Source organism: Scophthalmus maximus, chromosome 13, assembly GCF_022379125.1.
Source record: "Scophthalmus maximus strain ysfricsl-2021 chromosome 13, ASM2237912v1, whole genome shotgun sequence".
Taxonomy (NCBI): Eukaryota; Metazoa; Chordata; class Actinopteri; order Pleuronectiformes; family Scophthalmidae; genus Scophthalmus; species Scophthalmus maximus.
The window spans coordinates 8,288,143-8,314,243 of NC_061527.1; the positions used below are offsets into that span (position 1 = coordinate 8,288,143).

A 26,101-nucleotide genomic window follows, 5' to 3' on the forward strand; every position below is an offset into this window, starting at 1 on the left:
TAACAAACAAGCCATTCACATTTTCTTGTAGGCATGCTATTTTATCCTGATTTGCATATTTTTATTAAGTCCTTTATCTTACAATAATATTATCATTCATACAATTCTTAACATACACAGATTTACTTACTGCATTTCTTGTTCAGTCACATGAATCAGCAAAAATGAAAAATCCATAAGTAAATCCTGTTAGACAGTTAGTACTTGACATTTATTTCTACATTTACAACAGATTGTGTCATGGGTAATCTCATAATTACTCATTTTATGTGCAGATGATTTGTTTACACTATCTCAATGCTTGTCTCCACCAGCTGTTGAGTAAATGCTCCTAACATAGTGCTCACGTCAGTATTAATGACGTAAAAATCAGAGGTTATTAGAGGTTATATTGTTGTCTATGTAAATACATTTCATGTGTTCAACTGATGGGAAGGGTTTCCTGCCTGTAAACAAAGAATCTGGGGTTTAAAGTACATGAAAAGTCAGAGGCTCATGTCAAATCCATGTAAGCATTGGTTGAGCACAAGCAGGCAGTACGGCAATTCTTCCATATTTGATGCAATTAATGACGCATACAAGAAAAAGACCCAAGAGAATCCAAAAGACATTAAAACAATGGCTGCAGTGTGTCTTTTAACTGCAACACAAAATAATACCCAATGAGGTCACTGTGAGACAGAGGAGGCAGAGAACGGGAAACATTTTAGAAATGTCAGACTTGATGACAAAGCACGACCCAGTGGTACAGAAAAAAATGAAGGGAAGGCAGAATGCCAAGTATACAAGCCCTACAATCCAGAACGAAATCCTGTAATGGTTACTTTTCTTGACTTAAATAACACGATTGGATGCAGGAGAACTTGAAGACAAAAGAATCCATTGTTCCACATATGGACTTGCATACAGATCCAAAGACTCATTTCAGGAGAACAGAAGTGAATCATTTGTTGATATTTTGTGGAAAGATCTCGTAGACTCTGCCATAAGGAGCAGCTTGCTTACATTTTTAGAATGAAAACTATTATATATAATCTTTGTGTCTGTGCAATGCCCTCATATACACTATAAAGTGTGGGGTAGCTATATCAGTGTAATAATAAACAATATCTCATTTACATGTGTTATTGATTTATTTTGTCAAAATTAGACATCAATGCATGTTGAAACTGTAGAGTCGGCATAGGCAATGTCATTTTGAAATATAGAAAAATAAGCAAGGAAGAAAATACTTTTACAGCAGTGTTTATTTTCAGTGTACATTTGCATGTGAAATTATAAGCACTATGTTGACAATACATTAATTAAACTTTACCAACAATTATTAATTTACCACTAGAAGTTCCGGTGTATTTTTTCAAAGACATTCCTTGTAATTTAAAACAGGATAAATGTTTACAAAAACACTTAAAAAAAACTATGTCAGAGGTTCATTATTCAACAGTTGCTTGTAAAAAAGAATTCCCTCTGTTGAACTGCTGGCTGTCGTACCCTTCACTTCTTCAATGTTAGAGCAATAAACTCCTTTCTGATCCTTGGATCATCGTGAAATCCTCCGAGCATGACACTCGTGATAGTACTGGCATTCATCTTCTGCACACCTCTCATCACCATGCACATGTGACTGAAATGCACAAAAGAGGTTGTTAAGGTTGTCATAAAACACCAAAAGTCAAGTTGGTGATTTTTACAGAATCCACTTAATATCTTACCTTGGAATTATACCTAAATCTAAGTGATCTCACAACTATTATCCTTGTATCACCCTCTTCCATAATCTAGCTTGCCAGTGTGCCTATTGCTATAAAATAGCCACATAAAACTTGTTTATCTAGACAAGATTAATGTAATAAGACATTGCCAAGTTTCAAATAGATGATAAAAGAGCTAAATACTCACACAGCCTCAATCACCACTGCCACGCCAGCAGGCTCCAGCGCTTCGGAGATGGCTGAAGCAATTTGTTTGGTAAGACGCTCCTGAACTGTTGAGAAAGTCACATATAAAAGTAAGATTAAATGCATGCAAAGACAGTACGGCTGCAACAATTACTTGATTAGTGGAATAGGCGACAGTAAGAAAAATATCTAGTAATATTTTCTTAATGAACTAATTATTTAAATAAAGGATTTACAGCTTTTCTACTAGACTGAATGACTGACTGGACGAAACATGACATTGGAGGACATCGCTTTGGACGTGTTGAAAACGATATTTATTGATTTTTTGACACATTATGGACTAAACTATGATTGAGCTCAAAGTAATTCTTTAGACTAGTCACCAATGAAAACAATAGTAGCAACCTTTTAAAATCAATTGTTACCTTGAAGTCTCCTGCTGTAGATCTCAACAATTCTGAAAGAAAATAGAAAGATAAGAAATTACATTACACATTACTGCGTGCGTGCGTGCGTGCGTACGTGCGTGCGTGTCACCTACCTTGCAAGTTTGCTAAGACCCACCACTTTCTTGTTTGGGAGGTATGCTATGTGAGCCTGAAACATTAAAACAATTTTTGTTATTGATAAAAATACAGATGATATAGTAGTTTATTTAACTGATATCACTTAAAATGTATTCTCTCATTGCAAAGTGTAATATTTTGGCCAAATTTGTCTAATAACCACATTTAATGCATCTGTATTAGAAATACTTGTAAATAAATTTGCCAGGACATTTCTATCAAATATCAGTAGTGGCACTGATGCAAAAGTGGGATTCAACCTAAATTACCTTTCCAAAGAAGGGAACCAGGTGATGTTCACAGAGAGAATACAGCTCGATATCCTTGACAATCACCATCTCATCATGGTTTTCATCAAAGATTGCATCATTTAAGATATCTGTGTGGAGATTTAAAAACAGCAATACATTATATAGTATATTGGAGCAAAGACTAGGATAATAGTCATGTCAACATGTCCTTATACCCAAACCCTTATTAAAATTTGTTAGTAAAAAGGTTCAACTCATTTTCCAAGATTTAAAACTAGCACAACTCGTATTTTTAATCAATAACCTAAAGAACAAAATCCTTCCTCACCTTTGGTGGTTTCCTTGTAGCCTTTGGTGAGGAACTGCATGGCTTTGGCTGCACGCAGTGGTGTACGTCTGAGTCCCTCTCGGTCCACGTCCTCTCCAAGCTCACTCAGTATGGTGCCATAAGATTTCTCAATCAGAGACAGCTTTTTTGAATCTGCGGCCTCTTTGGTGTCTTTCTCTTTGCACAAATCATTATGCTTGGACTCAATGCACATGTTCAGGTAATCTGACACTACTCCATTCATCTCTGCAGCATGGTTATACTCCATTCTAGCTCGTAGTTCTAGGTTAATGCAAGACACTGCAGTGTTCAATGAAACAGGCTCAATGGTTCACTGTCAGCTGAGTGTCAGAAAGGATGTTGCCTTGGTTTTTAAAGCCTAATTCGCTTACTGAGGCAACAGCATCAAAGGAGCCTCAAGACACCCATGCAGAAAATTTCCATATCAACTTGTGAATTGGCTTAAACTTTTCACACAGACAAGGTATCAAATAACCACACAAATCAATTTCAAAGTGTCTTGCATTAAATGTCACGGAGCAACCTTTTACTGATTCTGTGGTGACTTTAAATGCCTGGAAGTCCCATGCTCTGACGTGAGGTTACTGGTGAATTGTCTGTGTCTAGATTGTTCACCACTCACATGCAAGCCTTAAGATGTTAACATAGCCTGGATTGGGCAGTGAAATTAAGTTAAATGAGACTCAGAAGTTTAATATACAGCCCTCGACATTCCCAGGTCTGCTTTCTCAGGTTTTTATGTACGCTGTTTTACTAATTCCTCAGGTCCAAACTGTCTTTGTACCTGCTGAGGTTCAGACCCACAAAAATTTAGGTTCATTCCATAGTTTGCCTACTGGTAAGATTGTTTGTTTTTTTCAACTGTAAAATGTCCAGTACATATCTTGGTAACAATTTATTTAAGTCAATGTACCATTGTTGGATTTATCCTAATTCCAATCATTAAGTGAAATCCTTCTCAGCAATCCATTATTGGCGGGGTAATTCATTCTTTGCTTCTAAAGAAAAATTCCATAACAAAGCAATTTCAGAGTCAGACACATTTTCTTGGGAAACTATTTCCAAGAAGGATTTTTCAGTCATTGAAAATTTGTGATGTACATGTATTGTCAACATAGTGCTTGCAACTCTATTTTTTTGACCTTATTACCTCATATTATAAAGGCCATTGGTTTGAACACGAGTGCTTCAACCTTGGATAAGCAACTGTAAAAAGACGGATGGATGTTTCTGTCGGACTAGTTTCCTAGTTTAGATAAATGCAGAAGAAAAGAGTAGTTGTCTTGGCAGTTATATTCTTACTTGAAATGTCTATGTGTTCAACTAGACAGATTGATCAAAAGTGTAAGCAGTTTGCATTATGTACAACGTCACACTTTTCAGTGAAACCTTCAGTTCAAAACAATCAGAAATCTATTTGGACTATTGATTCTCTTCCCCTTAAAATACAGTAATTTACTGATTTCATCATCCACACGATGGCTATCTAGCCTGGCATAGCCAGACTAATACTCAAATGCGTATAAGTATGGGACCTCTTGGTTAATTTTCGATATCCAAGAGGCGTTACCAACAGAGGCAGACCAGATTGCCTCCGGATGCAATTGGATAGACCTAGAACCATAGAGCAACGAATCATGTGACGTCTGTTGAGCGACGCAAAAATTTCAACAGACTAGAGCAGAGAGGAGATGTCAGTGATGTCTGTGAACGAGTGTTGTCATTTTTGTGTAATAAATATGAAAATATGGGGTACTTTAAGTCAAATGCACGTTCATTAGCGGCAGCCATGGTTGTTTACAAAAGTAACTTCTCTCCGCGTCACAGTATAAACCCCGCCCATTATCAGGTATCCGGTTGTGATTGGACGGACAAGTTTTCTGCCTGAGGGAAATCACTTCCCAATGGAGGGGATCCACACCGAGTCTGGCAGAGCGAATTAAATGAGCTCCCAGAATTCGCCTGACTCCCAGGCTAATGGCTTCGGGACATGTGCACAGTCAGCTTAGATCTTTGTTGTGTTTTTTTCTGTTTTGTGACTGAAAACGTAATTCAATTTGCATTCTTGTTTTTCCACGGAAGAACATGGATTGTTAGACAGTTATATTTTACTAGCTCTCTTTTGCTTCCAAGAAAACTGATAAAAATAATGGATCAGGAGCATGGTTTTAAATGTCTCTGCTTGGTCATGTTTTATTATGTGAGGATTCTAAAACAAAAACTTTTACTACAAAATACTACTATAAAGTACTATTACTAATGTAAATCTCTGTTTCGATAACTATACGGCTAGATAGCCACAGGTACTTGGACAAACTTAAATACATAAACCTAAAAACTATGTTCGCATTTACGTGGAACATGCAGAAAGTATGATGACATTTCAAGGTAGAAGTTAGTCGCTGTGCATCCAGAACATTGGACCTCATTAATAAATATTTTTGTATTCTTATCCTACATTTCTCTTACATTTGTTCGTACTGTGAGTTCGTACGAACGTGGCACGTCGGATTCATCAAATGCTTCTATCATCAGAAAAGTGCGTTAATAACGTGCGTAAATTAGCATAATTAACGCCCAATACAGTATAAGGCATGTCCTACGTCAGTAACTGTTCCTTCTTCGAAATGGCATCAAAGAGTAAAAAGAACTTTACGAGGTCAGAGATTGAAGTCCTACTTTCATACATCCAGAAATATAATTTTATATTTTAGTAGCGTCAGCAGGGGTTGTGACAGACTAAAGCAGAGCTGTTATGCCGTGCCATAACAGGCGATGTTGCACAGGCATTTTTTTTGTGCTGGATCAGTACACCTCATTCATTGCAATTTAATACAATATGCAGCATGCTAAAATTATTTGATGTGTCTTCTCTGGCATGTAGAGCAGCTTACCACCAACTGTGTTAACACACATCCACCATGGCCTTCACAGCACCAGCTGTGTGCTTCACCGCGGCACAAGTGCGCATATAACGCTTGTCGTATGAACGCTCCTGTCTCATCTGCGAGTTGAAGAGAGATGCCACGAGCTAATTTCACTGAATTTTGTGGAAATGATCTGAAAATAGCTTGCATGGCGACAATTAACAAGTCAAGCCAGCCATCTCCATGCATGACTGAACCACTCGTAAATTGTGTTTGTACCTGAAAGAAAATTCGATTCAACAAATCTGTTCGTAGAAACGGATCGTGCATGAGGCCTAACGAATTTGGGTCCACGTACCATGTCATACTTGAGCATTTTATTCAACACGAGGTTGCCCTTCTTCCTCCTGACTGTCTTGTGCTTCAGAAGAATGCTGTTATCTGCCCATATCTTGTAACAGTTCAACATGAACCCATCTATAAGGGCACTAACCAGTTATATTAATCTTTAATGCACCGAGAGGTCACTTTGGTTTTTTGGCTTCTGTTTGTCTTCTACAAATTTACTTAATCCCTATATGTTTCATTGAGTCATTATAAGGTATTTTTTAGAAAATATGCCACCCAATGCCAAAAATCAAATAAATCTTAAGGATCATTTGAACGGTCAAAAACAAAAATGAGGACATTATCATATACTCTCTGATTCTCACATTAGAGTTCATTTCTTGCATAGTGTTACAGTAAATGAGTGTGACTGTCACCAGACAGATTCATGATGGCTGCAGAGAAAGAATTATTACAGGAACAAGAAAGAGTTTATAAGAGTAAAAGTATCAAATTCAGTGTACTCATTAAAGGGGTTTCTAATGTATTTAATAACTTACAACACACAATTGGCCAAAAAAATCCAATATTTGTTCATACATTTTAAGTGAGAATTATATTATTATAGTGTTATATTAACACTGGTAAATACCGTATCTATGAAGTACTGTAAGCTGAATATTTGTGAATGATTAACTATTTATTCACATTTAAAGACTGATGAAAATATCTTAAATGTTGTCAGTGTAGAGGTTGTATTATACAATTGGTCAGTTGTCATTGTTATTTTGAGAACACATTTGCATACATATGATAAACTTTGCAGAAATGGTGTACTAGTGAGTGTTTTCACAATCTGTTGCTGTTGTCCAGTGCCCATGTTGTGCATTTTGGGGTTTTCCTCCTTCCTTTAGTGTGTCATATAGCTTTTTTGGGGATTTAAAATATATGCTAAGTTCTTAGAACCAACGTCTGCAACAAAGAGAGTCCTTCTTTGCCCTAGCGGGGGAAACTCTTTTAATTTGGCATCTGCATAATGTCAAATCATGAGCTTTTCTTTGTGAATTTTGTTTGGTTTTGTTTGGGCGGGGCTGAGAGTCATATTCTTGTTCTGAAGCATTTACTCTGGAATGTGGTGCTGTTGACATGCCAAACGAAGTCAGATGGCATTCTTAATTAATTAATTAATTCTTAATTCTTGCTAATATTAATCTACTAGCTGTGGTGTCTTATTTTACTTGAATTTAAAAATAAAAGCTGATGCCACATTAACTTCAGTCAATGAAGAAATCCAAATGCTAGTGCTAGATTCCTGATTCTTCAGAGGACAAGATAGAGTCAAGGTACAGGGAAATTAACTTCATGTCCTCCATATTTGATAGAGAGTCTTCACACTCTATGCTTAAGTACATACTCAAAACTCAATTACCTTTAATATACAATTAATGTTATTTGTTCTTAAAGATCTGGTTTTAGTTTCTTGTTTCATCACTAATGTGGAAAAGACTCTTTTTTTTTAAATATTTCTTTTATGGCATTTCACCTAATAGCTATTGGTCCATAAAAGGAGGAATGTTACAAAAAAAATTACGATTTCATAAATATAAAGGTGAACTGTTTTTTATTGTATGAAGATATATATGCAGTTTAACACGTATCCATTTAGTTGTGTAAACATCACCATCATTTAACAATTTTACATTTCAGTGGGGGGGGGGGCATTTCTTGCATCTGATATGTCCACTCCCATACAGAGATGAAAAAATACAGTAGCAGTTTCAGGCAAAACAACTAATAACCCCAGCAATTCACTGAGATGTACAAAAACATAAACACTGTACAATTCCCATTGTGTTGAGGTAAAAACGTTTTACTTCTTTAATGTTAGAGCAAGAAACTCCTTCCTTGTCTCGGGATCATCATGGAATCTTCCCAGCATGACACTTGTAACAGTGCTGGCGTTCATCTTCTGCACACCTCTCATCACCATGCACATGTGACTGTAAATGCAACAAAAAACAAAAAACTGTTTGTGTAAATTATCATCAAACTCTTAAGCATGCTCATTAATTACACAGATCCCATATGATATAGCTATAGCCTTAATTTCTACACAAGCCTGTGTGCTTATAGTAGTTGTTGGTTGCATGTCACTATTCTCCATGAGTTGTTTTTTTCTTATAAATTTCTCCATATATAGTATTAAAATTAAACTGCTCATACAATTGAAACAGTGCTATTATTAAAGAGAACATCTTATGTCTGCCATTTGTGAGAAATCATTCAAGAGCACTCACACAGCCTCAATCACCACTGCCACTCCAGCAGGCTCCAGCGCCTCGGAGATGGCCGAAGCAATCTGTTTGGTTAAACGCTCCTGAACTGTGGAGAAATTATCACATCAAATGAAATGCAAAAACAAAAATGATAAATTTAAAATTCAAATTTCATTCAAAAGTTTCACCTTGAAACCTTCTGCTGTAGATCTCAACAATTCTGTAAATATGAAAAAAAGAAGAAAATAGTTTATTGTGTGTGTTTACATTACACATTAATATGTGTGTGTGTGCGTGTGTGTGTGTGTATCACCTACCTTGCGAGTTTGCTGAGACCCACCACTTTCTTGTTTGGGAGGTATGCTATGTGAGCCTGAAACATTAAAACAATTATTGTTATTGATAAAAAATCATATTATGTAGTAGTTTATTTAACTGACATCACAAAAAAATGTATCCTCTCATTGCAAAACGTAATATTTTGGCCTAATTTCTTTAATAACCATAGTTAATGCATCCTCATTGAAACACTTATTATTGTAAATAAAGATTAATATAAATAGTCATGATCAAATATCAGTAGTGGCACTGGCATAAAAACTAAATTAAAACAATTGGGATTTATTATCAGAACAACTTGAAATACCTTGCCAAAGAAGGGCACCAGGTGATGTTCACAGAGAGAAAACAGCTCGATATCCTTGACGATCACCATCTCGTCATGATTTTCATCAAAGATTGCGTCATTCAAGATATCTGTGTGGAGATTTAATGTTACTTTAACTTTCTTTATTAATACTGGTGCAAATCAAAAGAGAAAGACCGACTGACAATGTGTCCATTTGTTACAGCTATATTAAAATGACCCATCACATTTCATCATCAGTAAGACTGACAAAAATCCTTCCTCACCTTTGGTGGTTTCCTTGTAGCCTTTGGTGAGGAACTGCATGGCTTTGGCTGCACGCAGTGGTGTACGTCTGAGTCCCTCTCGGTCCACGTCCTCTCCAAGCTCACTCAGTATGGTGCTATAAGATTTCTCAATCAGAGACAGCTTTTTTGAATCTGCAGCCTCCTTGGAGTCTTTCGCTTTGCACAAATCATTATGCTTGGACTCAATGCACATGTTCAGGTAATCTGACACTACTCCATTCATCTCTGAGGCATGGTGATACTCCATTCTAGCTCGTAGTTATTGGACAATGGAAGACACTGCAGGATACGAGTTCAACAGGCTCAGAGGTTCAATGTCAGTGGAGTGTTAGAAAGATGTTGCCTTGGTTTTTAAAGCCTGGTGTGGAGCCCTGAGGCCACAGCATCACAGAAGTTCAAGACACCCATGCACGAGAAATCAATTTCCAAGTCTATTACATCAAATGTCGTTGAGGAGCATTTGACCGATCCTGTGATTGTAGTTGAATGCTCTGATTTCAAGAAGTTTAGTTTAGCGGGAGCATTTGGCCATTGTGCATAGTGTGCATTGTAACATAATTTGGACCATTATCATTCCAGTATTTATAGAAACACAAACCTCAAAATTATGTCATATGCGTTATCAGTAAACATAATTCTCAATAATGTTCTTTACAGTGTAACTTTGAAGTAAACGTATCAAAATCTTTTAGTAAGCTGTCTAATAATTGGAACAAATGCAGCCTGTGAGCGAAACAAATTTTGTCACTCGATCAGCCTCATGATATAATTTGGAACACATGGCCTATTAACGTAAAAGAGGCCCTTTTGTTGTGTGTTGTTGTTTCGAGGAAGTCGTACACAAAATCTCTTTTGTTTAATCTACTTTAATCCTAGAATTACAGTTATTGCTGGTCACTCTGTTTTGTTTTACTTTACCCAGTTGGTCAAGCATAAATACAGAAGATTTAACGGTTTTATCTTTCTAATCTCCATTACATGTTAATAAGGATGGCTTCATATCACAGAAATAGTCATGTGTGACTCACAGTAAGTGCTCCTACATAACCTTGGTGATTTCCCCAAAAGTATTTCCATGTAATAATTAGTTAAATAACAGTGTTGTACAAAAAACGGCACGGCATTAAATGTGAATGTGTAGGGACACACTCACCATTGTGCCATCACAAATGACTCCTAAATTGCATAACATAAAAGTTATAAGCCCCCTTAGCATTATTTTGACAGATAAAAGGGGTTTCTAATCAGGATTTTGGCTTGACTTAAAGTGAATACAGACCAACGTTAGGTACTGCTTGTATTTAGTACTAACTAACAGGTTTTCACAACTTTGTTTTCAAACCTGAACAAAATGTGCCTTTGCATTATTTCATATCTTGAAAAGAATCTTTGTGATCAAGTCGACTTTGAACTGAAATCAGCTTTATAAGTACAGGTATTTTAAGTAAACTCAAAAGATCAGTCGGATGCTGCTCCATGGCATTTAATTCAATGTAACTTGAAATTAATTTCTTCTGCATGAGGCTCCTGTGATGCTCTGGGCCTGGGGCTCCAGACATTGGCATCAGAGCAATGGAGCAGTTGGAGCAAACGCATTCCTATTATTCAATTGAAAGGAGCAAAGTAGTCTTGCTCCTTTTTTATTAAAGTGTATTTTAATAAAAATTAAACTTACTCACTCATACAGTCAAAGAGCTATCAATCATGACATCCCCAGTTTTTTTTTAGCATCAAACAACTAATTCAATTGAAACTTATCAGAAAACTGAACGCTTGAACAAACATCAGGTTGATAAGAAGTTCCTTACCCTAAAATTTATGAAAAATTAATTTGCCGTGAATTTTGACTTCTTTAACATGTACAGGGGAGCAGCATTGGAGTTAGCAACACCAACAGACTTCATAAACTGATCAAGAAAGCTGGCTCTGTGACAGGCTGCAAGCTGGAGACCTTTGAAGCTGTGGTGGAGGACAATGAACAAACTGTTATCTATCATGGATAACCCTAACCCTATGTGCTTTCTCTTTTGAACTGCTATGTAATTGTAGTGCTATTATCTGTCAAGAAACTCATCCATTTACGGGATATGAGCTGATACTTAAGAAATTGGAACGTTCTAGCAAGAATATTGTCTTCAGGGGCACGATGACCTGGCTCGCATGATTATAAATGTGGTGTAACCATCAGTTTGATTTACTGATTGTTTTGTAACTCGGCCAGGAAGAATTGACTGATAGGAGACTTTGTGTATTAGAGTTGTGTAACGTCATTAGGTTGTTTTGTAATTGTATTATCCAAGATCATGTGACAATACATTAAAAGACACTCTCACCTGATTTCATTTGGGCACTCAGAACTTTTTCATCAATAATTTAGATAAGTGAAGAGAGGTCTTTTCCCTCTGAAATGTTTAATTTTACATTCAACAATATGACACGTAATACAGAGATGTTTGAAAAGAAGGTTTTAATCTATATTTCTTAAAGGACAAATTATCCCTTTTCAGTTTTCCCTTTCCTCTAGTGTGTTATGTTTTTTGTGTATGTAAAAGACAGAAAACACTGCTACTTTGAACGGATTATAACAAAATTACTGCTCCTGAAAAAACCCCCATATAATGATGTTATTTTTTTGGGATGGATTCTTGTCAGCTGCACAAAGCTTGATCAATATCTGTTCCTTTGTTTGGTTCAGTTGAAAAAAAGGAAAACTATTGTCTATAGTGAACTGCCAGAACTGCTTCTGTTGGGCCTTAGGTCAAACATGCTTTTGAAATTAAGTAAATCAACAAAAAAGACTCATGGAGAATCATCCATCAAATATTGCTGTCGTGTCTTCAACAATCAGTTTTTCATACTTCTCCAGACCTTACACAGGTTCTTTTGGTTGAAGAATAGAAAATGCATCCGTTCAAGATCACTCCTCACCCCAGCTGACTGCCCTGTGAGTGCATCCATTCATTATCTATACCACTTAATCCTTTAAGGTGCGTGAGCCGGTCCCAGCTGACATTCAGCGAGGTCAGAAGACTGCATCTTTTACTTCATGTGGCTTCACGTAGATTTTATCTTAAGAAAGCCAGCACATCAGTCAGAACATAAACACATTAACTAATGATCAATACATTCAACTTTTTTTTTATTTTGCTTATCCTACACCAGTGGAATTTAAGGGTCATTTGAATTTTTTTACATCCTTCACGGGCCACACATAAGAAACATTTCACAAAGCTCTCTAATGCGATGGCTGGAAGTGCTTCTCTTTGGCAAGGCTTCTCACATCTTTGGATAGTGAACATGATGATGGTGATGCTCACAGCAAGTTTTTCGCTTAAAAAAAAAAAATTGCTCAGACCAGCACAATGTTCAGGAGGAATTTTGGACCAATCTCTCCTACAGACCTGCTTCAGCTCAGCCATATTCTCTTAGGATGTCTGGTGTGAAAACCGCTCTGAGGTCATTCCATAACATCTGGACGGGGTTAGGCAGATTTTGTTTGCCTCAAGTAATTTTTTTGTATATTTACTATAATGTTCATGGTCATTGTCCTGCTGTAGTCTGGTGGACAGTCATTATCCTCTGAGATACTTGCTAATGTTGAGTTTGGATTGCTATTGCTTCACTTGCTGGATGGGTAGTAGAAAAATGGATGAAAACACAGGAAGACAGATTCTGGAATTTAAATCATTCCATGAAGTCTTATGAAAATCATGAAAGAAATGTTTCAAATTCCTTAAGAAAAACACATTTTCAAATCAGCTTTAATGTAAATATGTTTATTTTGATAGGCATATACTGTATTTATATGAACATACAATACACAGGCAGTTAGTGCAGTCTATGAAGATGAAGAGTTTCACAGATCAGTTATCCACGGCAGAACAGACAAGAAGCACGCACACACAATATTGTTAAGTAAAAACAAGTAAAGGTAAATCCAGGAAGTCATTATGATACATTTTCTGGAGCATAAAACTGGGCTTCACTGCGAGATAGTGACATATTGTTGCGTCAGTGTGTGGGCTTACATGGAAAACAATAGTTGCTGGTTCTTTAGTCTTTGTGTGTGTTGTCCTTAAAATATTAGTGGAGTGCAAATAATTAGTGTAAGGCCTCGTCTCCTGCCATAAAAAACACAAGCTATGGAGACCTCATTTAGACATGCTAGAGGTTCGTATTAGTCAAGTATGTAAAATAACCATTCACAACTTTTATGGAAAAATAATATTCTCATATTAACAATACTTATAAATGCAGGACATATGGCAATATATAAATATATATATATATATATATTTAGGTAAATTCCAGTGGAGCTTTTCTTAGCTCATATCCAGTTATGTTTGCTCATCTGTCAGCCTCTACGAGCGACTATGATCCGGTCAGTATTCAGGCCAGGGCTTCTGGGGACTGGTGTGGCTCCGTTGCTCAGCCTTTGGACTCCCCTCAAAGACACAATGTGAGATACAAGGTTTGGTTTTAAAAGATATATATACAGCAATTGAATATACACTTAAATTTCCTCTTCGTAAGGGTACATCCGTACAGTGTAATGGGGTCCAATACAAGAGCTCTGCCATAACATTGATCATAATTTACTCATAATGTTCAACATACCGGTTTTATTAACACTCAGATGACTTTTAAAACCTAAGCATCATAAACATAGATCAATACTATTGGATTACATTCGACTGGACAGGTGCACCTAATAAAGTGGTCAAATGTATATTTAGTTGTTTGTAGGATTTAGAGCTATCAAGTCATGCGAGAATAAAAAATAACTCTTATGGTGCGTTCACACTGGACATGACGCACATTATTTGCACGAGTAGATTACATACAAAGTCAATGCAAAGATGCGACTAGACACAAATTTTCTTGGGTGACACAAATAATGCAAGATTTGCGTGAGTCGCTCGTGTTTAAATATTTGCGTGACAGTTTGACACGTTAGCCAATTAGCATTGAGATCCTCCCTCCGTCACTGTTGCCAGGCATCCTATCATTGTATGAGAAATGGAAGATTACTACTGTTGCTGTGTGGGCAACCCGTCACGAGCTGCTATTTGTATTGTGACCTGGTGAAGAAGGACTGGACCACATGCCAATGTTTGTGTCGCGTCAGATGTCAATGCATCATTAGACATCTGAGATGACTATAAAGGTTTTCTTCACAATCACTTCACTAGACTCTGAACTCTGGTCCTTAAGATTGGATCTGGACATTTTCCAGAGTTTGCCGTTAACATATGATGAACGCAGCAGGACATTGTCCAAGTCAGACAAATTTACAACAGCAGGTACATTTCTGGAACATTGCTGCACATTTACTGGAAATTTTACGGAAACTGTCCAGGGCAACGTTTGCGAACATTTGCGTTCTCACATTCAGCCCCTTCAGTTCAGGAAAATGTCAGGACTTCAGTGCATGCTTGAAAGCAGCTTTAGTTGAATATGAAGACTTGGGTAAGAAATACAAATATTTGGCATTAGATACAGTAGTCTCCATACAGACAGTAGTATAAAAATAGCTATTAATGGTTAGTATGTTAATATAATTGTGTACCTAAATTGAATTCACATTGTAATTTTAGATACATTTGAAAATTAAAACCATTGTATTGTATGGATGCATGTAGGTATCAATAATTATTAGCCATAGTTTGGTAATAGGGTAATGTTCTCTAATAGGGCCCACAATGAGCTTGATAACACCTAAAGGGGGCAGCAGTGTTCCTTTTATTGATGCTGCCCACACCCCATCTATAAAGCTTTGAGAGCTGCCTACAGTACATTAGGAACTGATCCTGCCCACTTGAAATACAAGAGACATTGCTCACTGTTCAGTTATGTTGTGAGTGTGACCTGCACCAACTTCACAGCTCACTTGCATGCCATTTCCCAGCAGATTTAAAGATGCTGTTTTCAAACTTTTCAGCTTGCGACTCCCCCCCAAAAAAAGGGGATTTCCTTGAAATGTATTCTTTCTGTTCAGGCTGTTAAACCAGGTCAAAATAGCACAAGACAAGGCTGCATCAGAACTAAATGGAACCACCCCTTTGCCGAGAGAATTTAGTTTCATTTTGTGTGTTAAGGTTTATACTAAAATTGTGACAGCTCCATTCTGTTTTACTCAGTCTATGCACATACTCCCTGTTTGCCTAAATTAAATTCTTGTGTCCCTGTGGGCACATCTTCACAGAGGAGGTGGTCGGTGGGAGGGTGGACTCACCACAGCAGGCTGGGTCTTGGCATAGTTCATATGTGCGTAGAGCAGCACAGCTGTGTCATTGTGAGAGGCCTCCAGTGCGATAGACAGAGCGTTGCTGCCATCCTGCAGAGGAAAGAGAGGGGGGGGGGCGGAGAGGGAGTTTATAGACCATTAAAACAAAAGAACAAGTTTCTGACAAGGACAGAAAGAGCTTTATAGATTGACAGGGACAAGTGAGCAACATTGTACATTGCCGGCTGTTGCATTATTCAGCCGTTTATACACACTCTGTACATGAAGGACACGACAAAGTGATGTTACAGAACACATTTAGTAAGACATTTTAAAAATTTGTTTTGTCAAAATTGTAACAAAACATGTTTTGTAAAATCACAGCGACTTTGAACTTTGACCACCATAATTTAATCAGTCCAAAAGGGAATCTTTTGTATTTTGAAACTCGAAGAAGTCCCCTGGCAGCATTCCTGAATTGTCTTGATAATTTGAGTCGCACAAATATCATAAAAAAAACATACCAAACTGTTGACAAAAACTTTGTGTCATTAAAAAATGCATGAAACCTTCTTTCTACAAACACTTAAGACAGTTTCTCAGGAATTCCTAGCTAAAGTTAATGCAGCGTAACAACAATACTGCAATGAATCTTTTCCTTCTCAAAGGTAATATTGTTGTGGATTTTTTTTTTTTGTTTATTCAACTTTATGGGCATTATTAACCACGTCTGGACCAACATTTAATGGATTTTCTCTGGTTCGTGCCTCGTCCCTTTCCAAAGTTTAGAGCTTTTTGCCTCCTGTTCCAGACAAACGGAGTCGGGTCAAGAAATAACCTTTGCTTGAGATAATGGACATAACAACATTCAAAATGTAAGATTTAATGCAGTAAGACTGCATTTATAAAATGCATTTATGTCTCCACTGCACTTTAAAGTCATGGTTTGTCATGCTGCTCTTTGTCTTAGGAGGACGGGAGGTGGGGGCTTTTCCAAATATTTTCCCACCCCCCCTGGGGCCACCCCTCGCTCCAGCTGTGCTGCACTGAAACACAATCCAGGAGCTGCCTGCGCTGAATGGCCAACCCATTCTGGGACAGATGTGAACACTGAACAAATATGTCTAGTCTGTCTTAAAGCACTCAGACCGGTCCACTGTAAAATTCACAGTAAAATCCACAGTTGTGCAGATCAACTGTTCCAGAGTAAGATTTTTGCGTTTTAATGAATACTGAACATTATAACCTTCACAAAGGATGATTTATTGCAGGACTTTTGTATTATATTACACTACTCTCACCTATGTGTGCGTAGTGAATTGACATCTTGTATATTCCAAATTCTAAACAACTTTTTTAGTCAGTAGGTGTTGTAAGGGTTTGGTTTTTTACAGTTTTTTTATTTAGTTTGCCAAATTTTTCAACATTGCATAAATTAAATATCCTCAAGGTGGTTTTTCCCTCATCGTCTTGATTTTCAAGGAAAAAAATCTATTACAAAAGTACAATTTATAAATATTGATATAACTCTGAACTTTTTTTTTTTTTAACATTCCAGCACATTATACCAGCAAAGCACAATATTGCTTAAAATAAATAAATTAGAACAAAATAAAATTAAATACTTTTATTTGTGGGTTTAATTTCTTTCCCCAAACGGTTTTTAGGAAATGAGCAACTACTGCCAGTCTGTGGCTGTGAACAGAAGAGCTGTGGCTTTGTCATTTACCCCCCCGGGGGGTTGCCAGTAGGCCATTGATTGTGTGTCCCGTAAACAGTACTGATTATAGTACAGGCAGATTAAACTAATCTAATAATGTCTCTTATACCCATTTTGCTAACTGAGAAAAAAACTTAAATGGAGAAGGAGGTGACAAGGGGAGAAAAGTGCGACACTCAAAGCTTCTTACATTATCCACGATGGAAATGTCACAACCAGGCTGTTCCAGGAGCAGTTTGACGATCTCGGCTCGGCCATGTTCGCTGGCACACATCAGAGCCGTGGAGCCCTCGTCGTCCTGCACGTTGACGTCAGCGCCACACTCCAGCAGTGCCCGCACCATCTCCTGGCGTCCGTGGCTAACAGCTAGCATCAACGCCGTTTGGCCCGCCTGCAAATGGTATAAGAAGTAAGAATATTTCTTCTCAAGACAAATTCTTCACTCTGTCATAAAAAGTTAATTTTCCAGAGGTATATCCATAAATGGCTGTTTCGATATTTTTCCCTTTCATCATTTTCTTGTTCAAAATACATCGGGGGGTTTTTGTGTGCAAATGTCATACACATCACACTTGGCAGAGAATAGTACGACTTAAATTCCTGTCTCTAAAATAACACTTTGCAAAACAGGGTTTGTTTCCCACAGCAACAATAGCTTGCGCCAAAAATTGGATTTATAGCCAGTCATGCTATAAATTTTGTCATACAGTCTCATGACTTGGCCGTGTGAGGCCTCGTCAGGCGCCATGTCCAAACACATACACTACTCAACCCGATTACATCGACCAGAGATACCACTGAAAAGTCGACAGATTCTCAGGGATATCTTCTGGGTCACATTAGGCTTTCTATTTCTGTAATCAAATTTTGACATACAATTAACTATTTCTCTGACTGGCTTTGAATGCAACACTTAATAACATTAGGAAATTCTCATAACACCTACGCACTAAAATGAACACAAAACAAACAGGGGCATTAGTCTATATATACAACTTTCCTTTTCCTTCTATGAAAATAGCACTAAGCATCAAGGAGATTCTCTCAAAACTAGACTTGCCTGGCTGGCCTTGGCGTTGACATTGCCCTGACTGAAGAGCTTCTTGACCACAGCCATGTCGTCCTCTTCCTTCACTGTGGAGAGAGCCGCCAGCATGATGGCTGTGTAGCCCGCCTTGTTCTGCTTATCCACACAGCACACACCTGTGGGGGAGTACACTTTCATTATTTTGTATTCAAGCATAGTGGTGTTCATGTACTCGCGCGCACACGCACACTCGTGACAAAGTTTGTTAGGGATGCGTTCAGTAAAAAGAACAACAGAGAACAAAATGGAACTCAATTTCTATGTCGGACCGGCAGCACAAATCCACTTTTCTTCACCCAGATAGACGTACTGTTCTGTTATTTAAAAAGATCTTTGCTTTTTGGATAAATTATATCCAAAATAATTATCTGTACCCTATTGATTTTTTCCCTCTGTACACAGATTCTCTGAACAAAAGTTGAGCTTTTCTTTATTAAAAAAACAACTCATGTTCAAAATGTGGTTAGACCATCTTAGATAGAAGACAACAAGTAGATAAGAGCCATTAGCTTTCTACTGAAAGCACAAAATTTCAAGTTTTATCTAAACCATGTGTGAAGCTTGGTAGCAGCACATGCACGAGTCTCCTGACTTTTGTTCAGAAACCATCTGAACCATCTTTGGACAGTAAAGACTGAAAAAATACACAAAACAACAGGAGAGGCCAAGTGAACCAATAGCTGGTCTTCATCAGTATACAAGTAGCAGAATCATTGGTTGGATTGTTACACTATAGTTTTTGGTATCGCTGTCTTTATCGCTGACCTGTGTCCAGCAGCAGCCCCACCACACTGAAGTTGGAGTGGGAGACGCTGTAGTGAAGAGCCGTGTTGCCGTTGCCGTCGGTCATGTTCACGACGTGTTCCAGCAGCACTGACGACACCTCCGAGAACGCCATCAGGTAGTCGGAGACCCGCGGGGGCTGAGCCATTTTGGCACTGGAGATACGGAACCACTCCAGCTGCACAGTGTGGGTGCTGGAGAGCTGAGGGTGAGGGGGCAAAGTCACAAAAGAACAGAATCAAACGCCTGTTATCAAACAGTGATTCAGTTCATAAGCTTTTTTCTTTAATTGTTACATGAAGCTGCTATTTGTTCATTGTGAATGTTTGCTGGGGCTATGAAATACCTTAAACAACAAGACATATACAGTCACACTGCTTTCATCCATTGCGGGTCATCATGACAATAAAATGCCCTCATTTACTTTGCATTGTTCCAGTGTTGAAGTTAAATGTGGAACTCAGTGATAACTTATTTGAAGAAGCATGCAGGGACGCACCACTTCCTTACTCTTCAGTGTCTTAACGTCATCGTTCAGGTGGTTCTTTACAATGAGACAAGCCTCACGCATTTTTGAGCTCAGCTCAAACCTGTGACAAAAACACAAATGTATGAAATTTAAACAAAACATAGAATTGTGTACATAGATTCTCTTTCTCTGTACGACAACTGTATGGGGATTTTACAGTTTATGTGTAAAGGTAATGCATGTGTGCAAAATGATTTGATAGCATACATTTTTACAATCAGGAAAGGACATTTAACCAATTTTCTGTAGCTTTCTTTTGAAAACTGCATTAGCCAATGTGGCAACTTTACAAAATGTATTCCTTTCCACATAATAAACAACCTACTTCTCTTTCACAGCATCAGATGAATAACTTGCGGCTCTCAGAGTTTCCTCATCAGTGTCACTCTCGTCCAGATTGACGTTTCTCTCCTCCTCAGATGTTTCTTCTTCGATAGCTGCTTCATCCTCCTCGGTGCTGTCCAAGCACTCGCCTTCTCCACTTTCTCCAGAAGAACTCCCATCTTCCTCCTCCTCTTCTTCTTCACTGGATGTTGACTCATACCTGGGAGACACAAATATTATTAAGAGCATAGATTTCCAACTTGTGTGCTTTACATTTTAGTTTACACTTGGCTGTTAGGTCAAAAGCAACATCTGCACTTGTCAATTCTGTGACCTGTTCAAAGTATTATTTTTGAAACTTTTGACCTTCTGCCACCCTTATTTTATTTTTACTGTGGTAAATATAAAAATAAAGTTTCATGTTACCCACCCTCCATTTAGAATACCAACAAACTGCAGGCTCTTCTTGCTGGTGGTGCGATTCTCGCCCGAGTTACTCCCATCCTTCCGCTTCATGATTGATTTCAACATACCTATTGTCATGAAGGAAGCACAATGTTTAAACAATAGTTCAAACAAAGTACACCAGAGAAACACATACTTCACACTTAAAGGGAACAAAAAATATAAAATACAAATGCAAAAATTGAGTCATAATTTTAGGAGAAAAATTGAATGAAGAATGAAGACGTACTTTAAAGATAATAAATTAATAATATTACTGGAATTACAAATATTTTAAGTGTCATTATAGAGGGTACGTATCAGAAGCGGGATGTGTTATGTTTAAATAACAGGTAACGTAAATATAACATGTTAAAATGAGAAATATAGAGTATTTTTTGTTAAATTATTGTTTAGTATAGGTTTCCCAAATGACTCAATTCTTAATCTTTTGGCACATGAGCACCACATCATCATAGGTATCAGGACTTTGAAAAGGTTGTCCAAGAAACTGTCTATTCCGAAGAAAGAACCAAACAGATTTCGGAGGAAATTGACTCTTTAGTGTAGGAGGAAATAGTTGTCAATTTGTCTCTCAAAATGTGACTTTCTTCCTCATAAATTTACAATTTAATTCTTGTAATGTTTTTTTTCTTAAATATGGCCCTAATACTGTATTAATTGTACCTTCCAGAGTTTTTAAAATGATTGGGACATCATGAGTCTGTGAAATGAGCTGCTTCCTATGGTAGTATGTATAGTCTCTTCATTATGTTACACTTGCTTGTTTCTCTACCACTTGCCATTGAGTGCAGTAAATAATGAAACAACTGACCTTTGATGTATATTATGGAAGGCAAAACATTTGAAGCAACCACATACTATTTCCTAAACCTAAGCAGGTTAAAGTTCTAACCTGTATTGGTGTTGCTGGGTTCAGTTTTCTGTCCTTGGTCTTCCTCTTGCATCTCCGCCATGCTGATCAGCTCCTCGTCTGGAGAAACCTTGTACTCAGCGATGGTCAATTGTCTTTTCTTTGGGGCTGTCACTTTTTGCTCCCCAGCCTTTTCCTCAAACAAGTTCTCCCATTGACACCCAGTGCTGACCAGTGCAACAGGATCTGGTTCTGCTGGTTTCTGTAAAGCATCTGTCTGGGTCCCCTGATCAGTCTGATCTGCCGTCAAAATCTCACCTACACATGCATCAGTCACTTCTGGGCAGCACAAAACTGCAACATGCTTTAACACAGTGGTCAGTGTCTCTGTCTGTGCATTTGCTGTGACTGGTTTAGCAAGAACCCCTTTCTCTACCTTGACTTTAAATGCTTCCTCTTCCATCTGTGCTCGAAGCGTCCCAAGGTCTTTGTCTGTCACACTCAACTGGTCCTCTAGGGCCACAATGGTCTCCTGCTGAAATTTAATGGTGTCTTGTAAGGTGTCGATCTCCCGCTGGGCCTCGCTGGTCAGACCAAGTAGTGACTCCATGACCCAAACCTCAGCTTCCTCTGTCTCCACCGTGGCCTGTACTCCCTCCTCATGAACCAGAGGGGCCTCCGTTCCTATGCATTTCTCAAACACATTCACCTTGGTGTCTACAGAAGCATCTTTCACACCCTGGCTGTAGTAGAAAACAACAGAGTCCATTGGCATTTCGTCCCCAGTAGCCACTGATTTCTTCTCAACAGCTGAAACTTTCTCTGGAGCTTTTACTAAAACTTTTGATGAAGGTTCTGGAGGTTTCTCTTCCTTCCCCTCAAATTTCTCTTTCAACATTTTCAGCTCAACAGATTTTCCAAGGCCTTTGTGACCAGGTGAGGTTGGTGAGGTCTGTGGATCCTGACTTTGGGTTTGAAGGGTCTCTATGGTTTGGGTAGAAGACTCTGTAGACTGTTGCTTCTGCTGGGCCACCTCTATGGCTACTTTCTTCTCCTCCAGGGCTAACAGGAGCATGTCTTTCTCAGCACGAAGCTTGGCTACCTCCTTCTCAAGCGCAGGAACACCCTTTACCCTTTCTTCCATTTCCTTCAGCTGCTTCAAGGCGGTAGCCATTTGCTCTCTAACTGTCTGCAGCTGGCTGGGAGGGATCGGAGTCATTGGAGTGCCAGCAGCTGGAGTATTGCGCCCAGAGGTCTGAGGACTGGGTTTAGTCCAGTTACTTTGCAGAAGCTGAGTGGATGGGGAGTGTAAGAGCTGTTTGGGAGGATCTGCAAGCTGGAATCGTGCGCCATTCTGATTCTTGTGGGTTTGCTCCTGCTGTAGCCGCCGGCTGGTTTCCAGGAGAGTCCGCTCGACTCTGGGGTTGCGCAGCGGTGGAGGGGGTGGCACCTTGACTCCGGCAGACAGTGGAGGGACAGGGAGGAGGGTTACAGGAGAAAGAGAGAGTCCCTCACAGGGTGCTGACCCAAGGCGGTTGCGTGGTGGTGGTGGCGGTGGAGGAGCTCTGCCATCTTCACTGGATGGGGAGGCAAGAGACTCTGTGGAAGTCCAGCCACTGGTACGCCCGCCCACACTCGTACTCCTCTGGGAGAGTTTGACCCCTCTGCCCAAGCGACGAGAGCTGACAGGTCCCCGACGGAGATTGTGCCCACTTTCTATTTCTTCTACATATTTGAGGAAATCCAGATCCAGCTGGAAACCATACGGAGTCTGGACGGAGTAGGAGCCTGGCTGGTCAGCCTCCTCCTGACTGGTGTACATGAATGGAGAGCGCAGATCTGAAGAGAAAAGGACAAATATCTTGGCATCTGTGTAACAAAAACCCCACGTTGTGTTGTTGAGGACTAACAAACATGAGGATGATCTCATAAAACACTTGCACTGCCAATTGCATGTTTTTTGACTATTTAATCCTGTATTGTTAATTGGGATATGAAGTGGAAATACAAAAACAAAGGCATCTTCATGCAGTTTCTTACCAGGCAGCTTTGGGTTAACTTGCACAGACTGAGTCATTTTTCAGGATTGGGACCTTTCAGCACACACAGCGCTTCAAATCAACACCTGGCTAAATAAAACACAGGGACAGGAAGGCATTTTTCATCAATGTACACTTGGACCAACAAAAAGGTAAAGCATGTAATTTCTAAAACACCACGCATTAGTTAAATTTTTCAACTAAATGTCGAGGTGTGTGCTTGGATTATCTTATAATCAATTTTTCTGTAAGCATCAACACCATGTGCGCCACATGAACATATTTTGTTAATGGGAGACAGCTTTACACAACAAACAACAAATGCAGCATAACTTCTAAAGCGGCTCCATGCTCTCACTTTAATGGCGGACACAGATGCACCTTTTGCGTTTACAAGGAGTTGTAAACGCACAACAAAATGCTGAAAGGCCCAAAGAAGTTTGTGTATTTTCTTGCGGCTTGTTAGCACTTGCAACAACCTGTGACTCATATCAAAAGAAGGTGAATTCCTTTCTTTCAGAGATAAAGAGCTTTTGTTAAATGGAACACTTGTTTGCTTTTCCTCTTCAGAGGTGTTGAAGGACGTTGAGACTGACATCATTCATACCTCAGAGAGAGAGGGAGTGTGTGTGTGTGTGTGTGTGTGTGTGTGTGTGTGTGTGTGTGTGTGTGTGTGTGTGTGTGTGTGTGTGTGTGTGTGTGTGTGTGTGTGTGTGTGTGTGTGTGTGTGTGTGTGTGTGTGTGTGTGTGTGTGTGTGTGTGTGTGTGTGTGTGTGTGTGTGTGTGTGTGTGTGTGTGTGTGTGTGAGCGTTCAGAGGATCAACACTGTAGTAATCAAAAACCCTCTTTCCTATAAGAGTCATTATATGTCACTAAGATTTTATATGTCTCCAATGTAATTGTGTCTGTTTGTGTTTTTGTGTGTGCGCGCGCGTCCATTTGTGTGCGCATTTGATCTAAACACACAGTGAAGATAGCAGTCATGGGAAATACCTCAGAACAATGTCAACAACAAAGAGCTGAACATTGTCCAAAAACCTCAAGACTGCTGCTCCCTTAACATCAGCGTTACACTCTCCTGCTCTACCGAGAAAGCGCAAGCTTCTCCTCACCACAAGACCACTGACGTTGATGCTGCTGCGCTGGGAAATCAATTACTTCCTCCAGGCATAATGTCCATTTATTCAGACACGTGACAACTGCTGAAAAACAAAACTGGTTCACGACGGAAGATTTTGAAATTTACACCAAATAATTGATTTTTTTTAACAAGCCTGGAGTTCATGGAAGACTTCTGAGACTCAAGACTTACGAAACAATGCACCTCACTGCAAGAACCGTTAGTGTGAACAGATTTGTTCTTCAGTTGTGCGTATGAGTGACTTCGTGGAACTTTTCTTTCAGCTTCGACCACAATTTACCAGCAGTGGTCCAGACCTTTCGTAGGAGTCACGTAAATTAGTCTGCTGCTGGTCAAACCACATTTCCCCCCCCATCAATTTTAAATAATTATAGATACATAATTAAATGACATTCAAAAATGTGTTTATGTTCCTGCTAAACGTTGCTGCGCAATGGCCAGGGGAGCGCACTTCTCAGTTGGCATGCGCAAGGCGCACACAGAGATGGCGTGTATTGACATTGGTGTTAACTATGCTAATTTTCTGTCCTTGTGCACGTTCCCACAAGTTCACGCAGGTAATTTACATACTTTTCAGAAGATAGAAGCGTTTGATGAATCCCATGTGTAACGTGCGTACGAACTCGCGGAACGAACACATTTTCTAGCATGAGGCCCAAATGTCTCAGATTGGATCCATAGTTTGTTCTTTTCTTTGTTTAGCAGCAGCAGCAGCTATCACTGGTCCTTAAAACAACCTTGGTTTGTCGTCTCCAACAGGAAACATAAAAAGCTTCCTGTACAGCAGGAAAGAGCTACTGGTTTGCACGTGTGTCTGAAGGAAAATGGAAACCTTTGCATGATGTAAATACGTCACGACATAACTGTTTGACCAGTTACAGGGGAGATAAAAAGACTGAAATTACAAGGGACACCTGGAGGGCTGTACAGTTTGTCCCGCTATCTTCTCCATGACAAGAGAACTTGTGGCTCACTGTACTAGTTGTGAACGAGAATGCCAAGAGAAGTTCAGGGAGTTATACGACATCATGTTCACATAATGTCCCCCCTGACATGTACTGCAGGGATGTCTTGTCGCAGATTATTGCAATTACATAGAAACAATGCTGAGAAAGCACATGTGATGTTTTAAAAACAAAGCGATGTGCTGTGACGTGTTGAAGTGGAGAGAGGTTTACCTCGCGGCTGCTCAGTGAGCGATTCATGCAGCTGGAGTTCAGGCTGGTTCCCTCCTCGCTGCTCCGCACCGCCCTGTGGGAGCGACAGAGACAGAGGTCACCTCACCAGTCAAAACAAGAAACACGGCCGACACAACACAACAATGCATCATTGAACATTGAAGGAAAGGCGTGAATAAATGAGCGGAGAAACAATAAAAGCAAATGCTCCCATACAGAGAATGAGAGATCAGTAAAAGGTTCGAGCGTGTCACGATGTAAACAGGCCGCCCACTCAGGAGTCGGG

The 26,101-nt window shown here is 39.1% G+C and overlaps 3 protein-coding genes and 1 long non-coding RNA gene across 5 annotated transcripts in view; 1 reads left to right on the top strand and 3 right to left on the bottom strand.

The window, feature by feature from the left end:
- The window catches only part of LOC118318233, a 31,864-nt gene extending 20,031 nt beyond the window's left edge, over positions 1-11,833 (top strand). Inside the window, exon 3 of the long non-coding RNA XR_004795651.2 lies at positions 11,336-11,833. This is a non-coding gene — a long non-coding RNA (uncharacterized LOC118318233). The remainder of the gene's footprint in view (positions 1-11,335) is intronic.
- LOC118318230 (GTP cyclohydrolase 1-like) lies at positions 1,230-3,448 on the bottom strand. The gene is made up of 6 exons (XM_035647695.2): positions 3,047-3,448; positions 2,737-2,846; positions 2,443-2,498; positions 2,327-2,358; positions 1,900-1,984; positions 1,230-1,624 (listed from the first exon to the last, which is right to left on the bottom strand). The coding sequence occupies exons 1-6, from the start codon at positions 3,312-3,314 to the stop codon at positions 1,495-1,497; spliced, it is 681 nt and encodes a 226-aa protein (XP_035503588.1). The 5' UTR covers positions 3,315-3,448; the 3' UTR covers positions 1,230-1,494.
- On the bottom strand, positions 7,866-9,813 carry LOC118318231 (GTP cyclohydrolase 1). The gene is made up of 6 exons (XM_047336960.1): positions 9,450-9,813; positions 9,184-9,293; positions 8,855-8,910; positions 8,726-8,757; positions 8,559-8,643; positions 7,866-8,261 (listed from the first exon to the last, which is right to left on the bottom strand). The coding sequence occupies exons 1-6, from the start codon at positions 9,715-9,717 to the stop codon at positions 8,132-8,134; spliced, it is 681 nt and encodes a 226-aa protein (XP_047192916.1). The 5' UTR covers positions 9,718-9,813; the 3' UTR covers positions 7,866-8,131.
- Positions 11,834-13,230: 1,397 nt separating the features above from the next.
- Positions 13,231-26,101, bottom strand: part of kank3 (KN motif and ankyrin repeat domains 3) — a 29,092-nt gene continuing 16,221 nt past the window's right edge. The window contains exons 2-12 of one of the 2 annotated variants that reach the window (XM_035647669.2): positions 25,816-25,888; positions 23,498-23,582; positions 21,500-23,296; positions 20,570-20,672; positions 20,141-20,359; positions 19,786-19,876; positions 19,269-19,488; positions 18,477-18,619; positions 17,607-17,807; positions 15,706-15,807; positions 13,231-13,915 (exon numbers count right to left, since the gene is read on the bottom strand). In XM_035647669.2, the coding sequence (XP_035503562.2) occupies positions 13,853-13,915; positions 15,706-15,807; positions 17,607-17,807; positions 18,477-18,619; positions 19,269-19,488; positions 19,786-19,876; positions 20,141-20,359; positions 20,570-20,672; positions 21,500-23,296; positions 23,498-23,534 (2,976 nt within the window). In that variant the 5' untranslated portion in view covers positions 23,535-23,582; positions 25,816-25,888 and the 3' untranslated portion in view covers positions 13,231-13,852. Of the gene's footprint in view, positions 13,916-15,705; positions 15,808-17,606; positions 17,808-18,476; positions 18,620-19,268; positions 19,489-19,785; positions 19,877-20,140; positions 20,360-20,569; positions 20,673-21,499; positions 23,297-23,497; positions 23,587-25,815; positions 25,889-26,101 lie in introns of both variants that reach the window. The other variant, XM_035647668.2, reaches the window with a different exon arrangement.